Source organism: Aptenodytes forsteri, unplaced genomic scaffold (genome assembly GCF_000699145.1).
Source record: "Aptenodytes forsteri isolate BGI_AS27 unplaced genomic scaffold, ASM69914v1 Scaffold387, whole genome shotgun sequence".
NCBI lineage: Eukaryota > Metazoa > Chordata > Aves > Sphenisciformes > Spheniscidae > Aptenodytes > Aptenodytes forsteri.
The window spans coordinates 773,489-787,452 of record NW_008795368.1 but is presented as its reverse complement, the minus strand read 5'-3'; the positions used below and the strand labels follow the sequence as shown (position 1 = coordinate 787,452).

The 13,964-nt window shown below is 42.5% G+C and overlaps 1 protein-coding gene across 1 annotated transcript in view; it reads right to left on the bottom strand.

Annotated features, from left to right (window-relative positions):
- F2RL1 (F2R like trypsin receptor 1) overlaps window positions 1–10,730 on the bottom strand; it is a 19,580-nt gene extending 8,850 nt beyond the window's left edge. The window contains exon 1 of the mRNA XM_019472353.1: window positions 10,367–10,730. Coding sequence (XP_019327898.1) covers window positions 10,367–10,730 — 364 coding nt within the window. The remainder of the gene's footprint in view (window positions 1–10,366) is intronic.
- Between the last annotated feature and the right edge of the window lie 3,234 nt (window positions 10,731–13,964).

Here is a 13,964-nt window from a genome sequence, read left to right as displayed (position 1 = left end):
GCTAAACAACCTCAGTTCCCTCAGCCGCTCCTCATAAGACTTGCTCTCCAGACCCCTCACCAGCCTCATTGCCCTTCTCTGGGCACGCTCCAGCACCTCAACGTCCTTCTTGTAGTGAGGGGCCCAAAACTGAACACAGTATTCGAGGTGCGGCCTCACCAGTGCCGAGTACAGGGGCACGATCACTTCCCTACTCCTGCTGGCCACACTATTTCTGATACAGGCCAGGATGCCATTGGCCTTCTTGGCCACCTGGGCACACTGCTGGCTCATATTCAGCCGGCTGTCAACCAACACCCCCAGGTCCTTTTCCACCAGGCAGCTTTCCAGCTACTCTTCCCCAAGCCTGTAGCGTTGCATGGGGTAATCATTGGTTATTGATTATTAAAGCATACCCAAAACTGACAAAAAGACAAGTGAGCATCAGCTCATAATTCCCTGCTCTAGCAATGTTTCTCTGGGGCATGTTATCAGGAAAGTCTCGTGCACCTTTCGGCGAAGGGCATCATTGGAAATGCACTCTCCCTTGCACTTCGAGTAGCTGGTGGGTGTGGTGGTATTAACAGAGTTTAGCACAGGTGTTCCAAAGGGGACCTTCCAGGGTATACCCCTTAGGTCTTGATTAATTTTTGACAGCATAATGATGTGATGTAATCATGAAGATGTGTGACTGTCAAAGATACTTGGTACCCCTTTATTAAATGAGAAGTGGATGTGGTTTCATTGCAAGGCACTTCTCGGTACTCATGCAGTTTGTGCTGGGATAAATGGGTGGGAGCATTTTCCATATACAGAGCTTGTTTTGTGTTCTTTGTGTCTCCCTGGGAATTTCTGACTTCAGATGGCAAATGTGTTTTCAGTGTGTGGCTTATTGTAGTCATACCACATGTCTGTTGGGGGAGAAGGTTAGGGGTGGCCGTTTGTGCCATATGTCTTACACAAATAGGGATTTTTTTTTTTTTTTTTTAAGGTGCAAGAAGAGCTTGGTTTTGGAAGGGAGGAAATAAAAATCTGCTAACTTTAAAAATCAACAAGTCTTGTAGGGATGGCACAAGCACTTAAAATATCCTTCAAACAATGCAGTTAGTGCAAGGCTTCAAGGAGGGAGGGTGAAGTTTGGTTCAAATGAAACAGCGTGAATCATTTAATTTTAAAAACTAATTTAGTTTTTGATTCAGAAGAAGCTGATGCATCATCTCTCAGTGCTTTAGCCTTTCCTCAGGGTAGCCACCTGGCATCTTAGAAACTAGGAGAGTACCTGGGTACTAAATCACTGCAAGGCTCTGCTTTTGCAGTGCAAGACCAGGTCTCTGGGTATAATAAGCCTTTTTGATAACTATTTCAACACTCCTTGAACCCCTCTATCCTTCCTCCTTGTGTTTCTCATTCGTAAAAGCCCCTGTGCCATCTTAAGCAGTCTCTCTCACTTGTTTTCCTGAGCCTTTGAACAGGTCTCTGTATTTCCTGCTCAGTTCTTGTTGGCAGGCTTGTTAGGTACTACATAATGGTTGTTACCAATGTCCTTGACGCTCTATGTGTGTCCAGCAAGGATCCTAGGAAACAAGAGGGGTTACGGGCAGAAGCTGTATATTGTTCTGTTTCTCCAGTAGCAAAGATCCGTTTCATTTCACTCTGTATTTAGGAAGTCACTTCCATTCCCTCTCTTACCCCATCTACTCCAAGATTCTTGCAGTTTATGGAAATTCTGGCCATGGCAAGTATGTGCTTTATGAGCATGTTGTGCTGATGTGCTATTGTGTTGTTACTACTTGGGGTGCCAGTGTGGGTGGCATATTAATTCATGGCATTTTGGGGTCACTGTGTTGGGGGAAGGGATAGGTAGTACGGGTTGTTTAAGGTTGTTCCTTGACGGTTAGTGGGTGTCATCCTGATTTTTCTGACCTTTTGTCAGCAGCGTCCAGTGTTTGTTCCTGACGTTTGGCTTGTATTTTCACTTTTCTGAAAAGCGAGGAGATCCAGGGCTTGGGCTGGAGGCATGACAAAGAGAAGTGGCAAAAGCTCTAGAACAAAATGTTAGGTATGCCCAGTGCCTGGGGGGTAGAAACATAGATGGCCCAAACCTGACTTCACACTGACATAGAAGTACAGCTGTGACTCCTGTTCACCATGACCTTGCAGTAATAGAGGACATGCAAATGTAACAAAACGGCTTGGTCTAAGCGGAATATAAAGCAGTGCTTCTGCACTTGTGTTGACAGTTGCTTAACCTGTATGTCTGTCTTAAAGTGTGCCTACAGCTACATGAAAAAAAGCATGTTAAGGTGCCAGAATCAAGCAATTGAAAATTAGGAAATGCTATAATTTGGGCTTCTTGTGCAATCTTAATTCAGCATGCTTGTGCACATGCATTTTAAAGGGGTTTAGTTATGACATCATATCCAATCTTTCCATGGTGCACTGCATGGAGTGTGCTCATGGATAAACAGAGAATCTCGTACTTACACCTCAACTTACATGTGTAGATATACTCAGGATACTACCATTTAGCTAGTACTGACTTCTTATCCTGCTACTGTTGTAAACTGGGGAAGTACTCCCTCTGCATAGAGAGAGTATACACACTTCTCATGCAGGGAAAGGATGTGCAGATTGCTTGCAACTTATCAGTGCAACCACTAGGTTAGACTGAGTTTGTATCTGTCTGATGTACATAGCACCATTCTGTTAACCTGTGCTGAGGAAATGAAACAATGGATCATTATTAAGCTAGGATAAAAATATGTAATAGCTCAACAAAATGAAACATTGTTATGTGTTGGCGTGTTTGTTAGAGTGGGTGTTACTGTGTCCTTTGTAATAGCCAACTAGTCTCCAGAGCAAACCACCTGCAAGCAGACAATGATAAATGGGAGCTTGCATCAACACATGGAGTTTAAAATAAGGTCAGCATTACAACAATGGCAACAAGATTATTAAAGAGCTGTATGCTTAGGTATGCAGCTTATTTGCAGTAGAAATATAGTGGGGAAGGTTGTGGTGGAAAATTAATCACAGTATTAGTTGTGATGAACTGGATGAGGATTTTCCACATCTTTCTCTTTCAGAATCTTGTTGGTCCATCTCACATAGGAAGTTTATTGATGGCTTATCTCGGAGATAACTCGGTTTGTATTGACACTATGGGACTATCCAAACACCAAATTACTTTTAGGAATGAATCTTTATTAGGTAACCATTAAAAGTGATTACTGAAAATGTTGAAAGCATTATGAAACATCTTAAAAGCCCATAACATTTCTCAGATAATTTCTACTCTCTGTATTCCTTTTTAAACCACACCAGTTCCAAGGAATGATTTAACTTAAATTTTACAACAAAACCTTTCTGATGCTAGGAAAAGGTTGCAAAGTCTGATGTGAAAGTATAGTGAAATGTTAATCCTAGCCAGTGAGAATAGGTAAATGGGTTTCCTTCTGGAGATTAATTAAATGAATATTGGGATACATTGACCAAACTGAGGAGGGATTTCTTTTTCCTTTTTTTCCTTCCATTTCAGTTGAGCTACTATTTGTATGTACTGGTTTGTAAAACTGTTTTGAAGGGAGTTGAAAGTTATTTTCAATATAGGTCTATTACAATTCTTGTCTAGTGTTCCTACATCTGCACTGGAAGGAATGTAGGGCGGAGCGTATGAAATAACAATTCCTCTTAAGGTAATCTGAATCATTACAGTGAATCACAAATGCAATGGGAGTCAACAGTATTGTCTTGTAGCAAAGAGGGTTGTTGTCTGTAACGTATGTGAAGAAGTCCTTCCTTCATTCAGCACCAGTAAGTTATTTGTTGGAGGATATTTTTAACTTAGTCCATATCATCCTTAAAGAAAACTGGACAAAGTCCAGAGAAGATGTGAACAATCTGGAGAATGTTTGGAGCAATTAATTTTGTTTGCTCTAAAGAAGATCGTGGAGAGACATGATGACATACTTAAAGTATGTCCAAGACTGCAGCATGTTTTCCATGTTCACTGAGTAGGCTGAAATGTTAGCAAAGTTAGATATTAGGGAAAAGGTTCTAACAATTGGCACTAGTTTTATTGAGCTCTCACTTTCTAGGGAATCTGTAGGATCTCCATCACTGGCAGTTTTAAAGCGGTTTAGACAAACAGAAATGATGTAGGTAAGTATAGTTCATCCTGGTAGGAGAAGTAGGTGATGCCTTGAGTAACTCTTCCAGCCCAGCTGTTAGTGACTCTACAACAATGTTCCTAGCAGAATAAAACCCTAGTCCTTTATTACACTGTGTAATAAAGACCACACTCAGTGGTCTTACTCTTGTTTGGGATCTGCATACAGTAAGATTTGACATGGTGTTCTACACTGTGAGTCAGCCTCAGTGGTTTCATACTTGCATACTTCTGTTCAAAACCAAACGCTACTGAAATGCTATCTTAACCTGATTCTAGCTAGGAAGAGTTCAGATCCTTGGGTCATGCTTCTCGTTACTCAGTAATCATGACTCAGGCAACAGCAAGGTCTCCTGCTGAGATCCATCATGTTTTTGCTTCTGGGGAGAGAAGCTTGTTCAAGCCCCTCTGCATTCTTGCTTCCCCACCACACAGACGACAGCAGTTTTCCAACCAAATGAAGGACCAGGAGGCCAGAGGGAGAAGCATCCAGGTGGGGCACTGAGGGAGAGCAACACCAGCTAGGTTTTAGGGTGGCAGTAGACCTCTGGGAAACCCCATGGGATTTGTACCCATTTTGAAAAGCTAGACAACAGGTGTGGAAAAATACCAATCACGAACCACAAAGTTTGGTGGTCGCTGGGGAGAACTGTGCTTTGTGAGTCTGAGATAAAGAGCATGAAGAGAATGGCATTGAACCACACACCTGGTCACCTTCAAAGAGCAGCATCAAGACGCAGTCTCAGAGACTTGGGAGCTGACTAAATCATAGCCAGATTTTGGTAACTGGGGAGACACAAACCAAAATCTGGGTAGGGGGCCATGGGCGGTCAGTGCTGCCAGACATTTCAGTAGTCCTCTGACAAGAAAGCATTATAAGAAATTAATCCTGTGTACAAACCAGATACGATCATAGTCATGTATGACTTAATGTTTTCCCCCAGAGGGATAGGCAGTATATTGGGGGGGAGGGGTTTAACTATTGAAAAAAATATTTTTTTTAGTGTTTGTTTATTTTACTTCTTCTGCATTTAAAACACAAAAATGCCTAAAAAAGAAAGTCGTTAGTAGAGCACTTAAAGCATACTATAACCTCTCCCCTCTCTTTCTGGGCAGTAAGATTAAATACATAAATAATTCTTCAGTTAAGCAATGCAATTCCAAAACAATCTGTAAGGATTTGTCCTTTTGCCTGTGTTGAGCTACTCCAGGTTGGGAAAACACCATACAAGCACACTGGAGTATGACACAGTTTCCCGGTTTTATCATGACCTTTTTGAACTGATTCCTTCTCTGCCTTGTGGGCATATGTCTCTGATTATTAGCAATCTGTAGTAAGAATAACCCACAGTAGAAATAACCTACAGATACGCTAATGCAGTTACTAGCCTGACTGTTGGCTTCCCTACTGCCCTTGTTCATTTGCATTATTTCTCCTGCTCCTGCCAGCCTGCAGAATGGGATTGCCTACCTCATGCATCTGCTTTCACCAGCCATTCCGTGTTTCCCAGTTTAGTAGAAGCATGCATATTTTTCTAGTGTTGTTCTGCTACCGCACAGTTACTACTCCTCACAGCACAGTTCCCAGAACACTCTCAGAAGAGGATTTTTTTCCTCCATCACCTCTAGGGGATGCCTATGGAAAAGGAATCCACAAATCAAGGGAAAAAAGCGATGATTTATGAGTGGTGACCTAGAAATACTTTTTTTTCTTTCCCCCTCAAGGTCCCTTCACCTGTTGAGGTCTTGCCAGAATTACAACATACTGTGCAACGTTTAAGTAAATCCATGGCAAATCTACAGAGGAGAAAAGTGTATGTGGACATGTAGGGGTGGGTGGAGGAGGAGTTGTGTGAAAGGAAGAACAGTCTTCCTCAGAACAGTGTCATGAAATGTACACCATATTAAAGCTGTAGGCTTACAGTGACCTAACCATAGTCAATAAAAGGCAGGTCGTGCTTTCACGCATGCGGAACTGCTGAAGTGAACAGGCAGTAGAATTTGAGCTGTGATTTGGCCAGTGCATTCTGCCCCTCTCAGTTTCAGAAGGTATTGGTTTTGATTACCTCAGTTTTATTGACATTACGTAAACATCTTGGTGTAGATAAGGCCTGGGACAGCTGTAGGGATGGATGAACTCTGGCTGAGAATTGTTGATGGCTCCTGAGGAACTTAAGATTTGCCCAAGCAGTAATGCCATTCTCAGTTGTGAATGGATGCCAAGAGTCAGCATCTAAGAAGTTATTTAATGGCAACAATGAGATCCTGTCTGCACCATTAAGCACTTGCTAATGTTGGGATCTGTCTAATCAGAGTGTCTTTTTAGAGTCCAACTGATATTTGCAAAAAGCAAAATGGAAATGAATTCTGAGAGCTTCACAGAAGGTTTCTATGCCAAGCTTTTAGTTCAGTTGAACAGATAGACATGTGACATTCATTCACAACAGTGCCAACTAATATAAAAATTACATGAACAATTCCAGCATTGTAAAGTAAAGGAGGACTTGAGAACAAAATTTCTAGATCTGAAAACCCTCTTACTCTAAATAGTATTTGTCTTTGTGATTTTGTGTTTGCTTACTCAAATTTCTATTTTTAGGACCTGTCTCTTACTCTTCCTTGAAAATTGATACTTGTAATAAACAATAAAAGTCATAACTGCTTTAATAGATAAGAAAATATGATTTGTTGAATCACAATATCATTTTCCTAAATGGAAAGTGAACTTAGTCTAAGGTTTGTGCAGTATCAATCCATCTCCCCTTCTTTATTCTGCACTCTTTGGAAGTTTATGATATGCTGCTAGTCTGAATTGTTCTGTAAGTTGCATGTACGAAATATGGCATTTTGACCAAATTTCCCGACTGATTGTGGAAATTTTAACAGAATCATGCATTTATTAACTTCTGACCATGAATTCCATTTCAAGCACTTAAGCTGACTGTTTAGCTGATCTGTCGGTATCTGTCATGTGTTCTGGAGTCTCATCCATGTTATATCCATATGTTCTTAATTTATCAGTGATCTAAATAAGATATGAAAAATTGTAACTTTTCTAGTCATCATGATAGCGAAATATTGCAACAGCCGTCTGGTAGGAGTATGGGGGGGAAAACAACAGCCGTCTGGTAGGAGTATGGGGGGGGAAAAATAAATGCTTCTAAGGCCATAGCTTTTTTTTTTCCTCACCATGTGCGTGGACCTGCACTATCCCACTCCACCCGTGTGCTGGCCCATAGGTTGGTACAACCACACAAGGATCACGGGATACTCATCCAAAAAGAGGCGGAATTTTAACAGGATCAGTTCTCCAGTCTAGTTGATGGCATGTCTGTGTCGATGTAAAAGAGGCAGTGTTTCAGAGACATGCACAACAGTCCAAGGGCACTGAGCAGGTTGGGCAGTTCATGTGGCAGCAGTCCTGGCTTATGACATTTAAATAGTACATGGCATTAGAGTCCAAAAGGCAGCATGGCAAGTAGAAGGAACTATTGTTTTGGCATTGCCTGGTTTGGCAGGGACTAATATCTTGCCTATTGCAATTTTATGCTAATAAATTAAAATTAAGGAAGTTAAGCAACAGACAGATGAACGTTTCTTAAAAGCTAGATTGAATGGGATTTAAGTTAACTTCTACAGCTGGAAATAATAGACAATATGGTGATCCAGTCACGTTAACAATTTAGGCTCTGATAAAGTCCAACAATATTTATGGCACATGATAGAAATGATTGAATAACTTCTAAGCAGCCGGGAACACTTCAGTCTGTCTGTTCACATCCTTTACTACACAGCTAGGGGCTGGGACCATCCACTCAAATACTGGTAGCCAGGTTCAAACATAAAAAACATTGCACAAGGGACACCCAGCAGGTAGGAGACCTGTGGAGCTCCTTGCGGAAGGATGCTAGAGATACAAAAGGTTTCTGTAAGTTCCCAGGAAGACTGGGCAACACTTGCAAGAGAGATCCGTTGAGGATTACTGAAGAGACAAACCATAACTGACTTGGGAATTTCCCTGAGCGGAATGCAGTGTAAGAGTGGGAGAGTAACTGGGGAAAGACCGTTTATGTTTGTCCTCCTCTTTTTCTTTTCTGTGCATCTGCTTATGGTCACTGTTGTGGCTGGTATCCAGGCCAGTGGGCCTTCCTTTGAATAGTGTGGTCATTTGCCCTAGTTACCAGGCTCTTCTGAGATGTAGGTTAAACTTGAGTTAGCCAGTTCGTCAGCTGCTTAAATATGGCCATGCGGCATTATGGATGTCATTTAGGTTCCACTCTGATGTCCTCTAGTGCTTTTCTGTGTTTCCTTCTGCGTGCCTAGCAGAGACGCAGTTTGCTGATCAAGAGGACTCCTGGAGCAGCTCTGTGCTCTCCAGGGAGAACAACTGTGTCATGTGTCGGCAGGACCTGTGGGCTCAGCTGGGCGAGCGCAGCCAAATCCCGCAGCAGCAGTCTGCAGTAAAGCTCACAATTCAAGGGCAGCGCTGGCACTTCTTAACCCGCCTTTGCAGAGCTCCCTGCATCATAAGTTATCTGAGGAAGGATAGGGCAGGTCTGTCCATGCTAGCTTGTGACATACCTTACCGCTGGTTTGAGAACAGATACTGTTAGCTGTGGCTTGGGGACGGGAAAATTAGAAAAGCTGAAGAAGAAAAGATATCTGTGCTGGAAACTGGGCATCTCCCAGCTCTCTAACATGGAAGGGATGTGTCTGTCTGGTTTTAAGCATATATGGCCTTTTCATAGTTTCAATGTCACCCCTCTCTCTAGCTCTAATAAATGCTGTTTTACCATACTTCAAGGGGTTTGCAAATTGCTTTTTTGGGCATTCCTGCCATCATTGTCATTGAGGTGAAAGGGGACTGCTTTTGTCGTACTTAGGGATTATTTGTTAAAAAGCACAGAGATTGGAACCATTTATGTAATTATTTTATCAGCGGGATTGTGGCCTGCCTAGAAGCAGAGCCCAGTGTCCACAAAGAAATGAGTTTAATGGCAAAAGTATGCCGGTTGGCCACGACTCCAGAAAATTATTTGGAAACTCCCCACACTAAGAAAGGACTTGAGGAGGAGATCCACGCAGCTGTGCTGAGTCACACTCTTTCCACGCAGCCGTCCCGTCTGTTCTCACAGTGTTTATTCAGTGTGGCAGGATCCAGCCTCGTCCCCTCCCAGCGTCTCAGCCCACGTTCCACTGTCTGCACGATCAGGGAAAACCACAAACACTTTATTAGATCAAATGCTGTTATTTGGCCCAAAATTTAGAATTACCACACTATCAAAAAATGCTAGTGTTATGACCAAAAATAATTATTCCATCATTACATTTTGAGGAGGGAGTTTTATTTTTGTAAAATAACTATTTGTGATTGAATTATTTAATTTGTTATGGGATTGTTTAATTTCTTTTTAAGTTTAATGAACAATACAGCCATAATTATTATTCACATTTAGAAAAATACTTTTTCTTCTACTTAGCTGAAACTTGTCAAACATTTAAACTCCAGATACATAACAGTCTTATATGATCTAGATGCTGACTATGAAAATGCTTAGTAAATGTGCATTTAGAAATGAAGTGAACAGAGCTGCTAGGATTTGCAAGTTATTTGCTGCACATGCACAGCAGCCACTTTAACCGTTAAAGAGGTGAAAGACCGTGAGAGGATGGGAAGGACAGAAAAAGGCGCTTCCCTCTGCCTTGCTGCAGGGCCATGTAGGAACTTCGCTGCAACCTCCGGATGCCACATTGTCCCTGCTCCTGCCCGGGCTTCCTTTGGGGGTGGCAGGGGAAAGTGATTCCACACAATACTGTACCCCAACAGCCCTACCCTGATCTCTTGAGCAACAGCACAGCAGTACAGGAGCCCACCACAAATATGGGGCTATTGCTGCAAGGCGAGAATCGGGAAACCTTTCCTTTTCCCTTCTTTCTGCCTGAAACTGTTCAGTGTCTTTAGGGGATGCACAAGGTGGAAGCAGGATTTGGATTGTTAATCAGCCCCTAACGTGAGGAGCAAGCAGTTAATTCCTTCAGGTGGGGTGAAATCATAGAATCATATTTTCTTCTGGCAGTTGTGCTTATTCCAGTTATGCTGGATTGCACCAGTCCCAGGCAATTTTCAACCCTTTGGTGGCCAGGTGACTGCTCCTTGCAGTGAGATGCTTCACCCCAAACCACAGGCATAACAATGCTCAGTAAAAGCCAGTCCTTCACCTGCTTCTTGTGAGGGATAATCCTCTTTTTGTGCTGGCCAGCTGTTCCTGGTTCCGAGGCAGTGGTGTACTGGGCAGCAGCCAGGGTCTCTTACGGAGGCTTCAGGTCCCTGCTCCTGCCCAGGTCCTGGCTCGGCATCTGCTATAAGCCTGGGCTTGGCTTCTGCAGGCACAGCTCCTCCGGGGACCCTCTTTCTGCTGCGCTTAAGGCAACTAAGCTCACGATTCTGGCTCTTGCTGACTGAGGAACTGTTCTCGCCTTTCTCTCCCTCCCTCCCAACCAAGCATTGCTCCAGCAGGGTGAGGTCGGAGATCTCCTGCCAGATTCTCCCACAGCTGGGGGAAGCTCCCACAGGCTTGGCCATGAACTCACACCCACCAGCTTCCTTTGCTAAATCCAAGTAAATACTTTTACACGACAGTTAATAATTTTACATTTAAACAATGTAATCTTACTTCTGCATAGTCTTCTAGCAGTCAAGGACTGTCTTTTTGCAAAACAGTATAAAAGGCTGAAGTGCAAAAGCAGCAGTACTTACATTTTAATTGCATAAAAATTCTGCGTGGTTGTTACAGGTACTCGGTGTATTAGCTATCATCGCTGGGTTTGATGGTAAATTAACTAGGAGTGTGAGTGTGAGAATTAAGAAAGTCTAAATGTTCCACAAATGTTTGCCCAGTGAAAGCTATATTCCTAGGGTTGCAAAGGTTAATTCCCCATATTTAATTCAACATATCACTTGTTGATGACAGCTGCAACGCTAGCCTTATTGCTGTGCATTTACTGCAAAATGAAGGGCAATGCTTTTCTACCTATTTTTCTCTACTGCTGTACCAGGGATTTGAAACAAAGAAAATGTTGGATTTTATTCTCCCCACTGTGTTTAGGTTTATTTATGCTTTGGCAGAAAAGCTGGTTGATCTGGTTTTTCTAGGATGGAGTCATTACTGTATTACCTTCCTGACCTGGTGAAAGATCTCTTTTTTTTTTATAGCATGTATATCATGGCCTACACACAAAAATAATTGAAATATGATTAAATTACCTCTACTTATAGAGATAAATTACATTTAAAATCTGTAATTAAATACTCAGTACAGGTCATAGGAGACTACAGTGAAGTATTGTATGAAGATTTGAAGGATTTATGAAAAGTAATTAGGTGGTTCAGGGTGAAGACCCATTCCAAAGAGCTAAAACTTGTGGTATCTGGCTTCTGACTCCCTGCAAAGAGCGTAGCCTTGTTCCTGCTAGCCTCCCACGCTGGGCAGAGCAGCAGGAGGCAGCCCCAGCGAGGTTGGACATGAGCACTGGTAACCTCTGGGTGAACTGCAGGCACAGGCTGTCCGTGCTGGAGAAAACCAGCTTCCTTTGGCCTTATTGGGAGTTATCTGTATCCTCTTGTGGAAGAAAGGTCAAGACGGTTCGTGTGAGTGGAGCTGGGGGACAACATGAACTGCAGTCTCTGCTCTGTAAGAGCCTGACAACACAGTAAACACCCCGATTGCCAAAAAAAACAGCAGGAAAAACACCTGTGCTTTGGAGTGTGATTCCTGCAGGCACTGAGCTAGGGCCGTGGGTGCCTAAGGGCTCAGGTGGAAACTACTGAGGGGACGGGTGCAGCCTGCCCCATGCCTAAGAGACATCAGGTGTCTAATCCAGAAAATCCTGTTTCTGCGTTGCCACTGGACGTGGCAAAACAAAGTTCTTTCTTGCTCTCAACCTTCTTCTCCCCAAAAGAAAATCTACAGAGGAAGAGAAGGAAGAGGAGCAGCACTCTTTTTTACCCATTACCTAAGGATTGTGAAGATCTAGGATCAATGTGTAAAGGGGATTTCAGCTCACGTTATCTCCTTATCCTAAGACAGAGCTCCTACCTCCAAGTTAAAAGATACCGTAGTGCTTGGACGTTTTCATTTTCTCCTAGTGAAACTACTCCACTTTGCTTAAAGCACTTACGTGTTCATTGGCACGCTGGCGTCTCACATCCTATTTATTAACAGTGACCTAGCAGGATGTGACCTAACACCACAAAATCTTAAAAAATGTGAAATAAAAACATGAAGGGACGATCTGTGCATTTCTTTCCACATTCTCAGTGCCTACAACAATGAAGTGAAAAATTAACGTGCAGCAAAATTTCACAAAATTTTCAGGTTCATCCCCAAGAGCAATGAATTCCCCTATTTCATCACTGACTTTGTAACATAATGGCAAACATGACATCCCCACACAGGACCAGCCTTTCTTAGAGTGCTTGGTTGTGGAGCTGTGAAATAAGGCTTGCCTTTCATTTGAGCTTGATAGTGTATGGCTTTTTAACCAGTATGTATTTTCCCTCTTTTTAAGCCTCTCTCTTTAGTTCACAAAACATTACCACATACCAGACAATTGGAAAAAAATCGCATCTGTTGAAAACTAGACAGTGGTAACAGCGTGTCTGTAGTCAAGAGTTAAAAAGAACGTGTTGACAGTCCCCACCCAGGTTCATATTACTTTGCAAGTAATAAAGATCAGCTTTTTATTTATTGCCTGTGGCTTGAGCTATCAGAATATACACAAGTTGCATTTTTAAAGGATTTTTATTTCTTCTGCGAAAGTCAGGACTTTATTTTAAACAAAAGCTGGATTCTCATGTAATTAAGTTCAGCATTAAAACTTTAACAAAAAAGCAGTAATTATTATAATCCTCATTATAAAGTCTCTTGGGTGGTAGTTATCAGCTCTTCAGGGCAAGGATTGCATAGTGGCTTAGTCACTAGGTGCACTGTTTTTGCTTGAGTTTTCTAGGTGCTATCAAAATATACACTCAGCTCACTTATAAGGAAAAACCTAGCCTGAAGTGAAGAAATGAGGAGGTAGCCTGGGGTGATGCCAGTGTGTGCTGATGCCAACACTGAGCCATTGGCACAAGAGCTCACCGTGCACAGAAGGCAACTGGGATACGCGTTGCTGCATATACCTTTCTCTTTTCTGTTTTCTGTTCCCCACCCTTGTGTAAGTATTCCTGTTACAGTAAAATGAGTCAGATGATACTATGCCGTATCTTCCCTTCCACAGAGTACAGGATCCCTTCCCCATTGGACAGCACTAAAAGAAAGGACTTGAGATCTCTCAGTTCACCCAGTAAGCCTGTACTTGCCTGACACTACCTGCATCTTCTGATGATTTTCAGCAGTCAAATACAACTGAACGATATATGCCAAAAGATGAGCTGGTGGGGAAGAAGACTGGCCTGACTGAACAGAGGGCTTTGGCTGGAACTCAGGAAAAAAAGGAGCGTTTATGACCTTTGGAAGAAGGGGCAGGCAACTCAGGAGGACTACAAAGATGTCATGAGGTTAGGCAGGGAGAAAATTAGAACGGCCAAAGCCCAACCGGAACTTAAGTTGTCTACTGCAGTAAAAGACAATAAAAAAATGTTTCTATAAATACATCCACACCAAAAGGTGGGCTAAGGAGAATCTTCATCCTTTATTGGATGTGGGGGGAAACAAAGTGACAAAGGATGAGGAAAAGGCTGAGGTACTTAATGCCTTCTTTGCCTCAGTCTTTAATAGTAAGACCAGTTGTTCTCAGGACATGCAGCCCCCTGAGC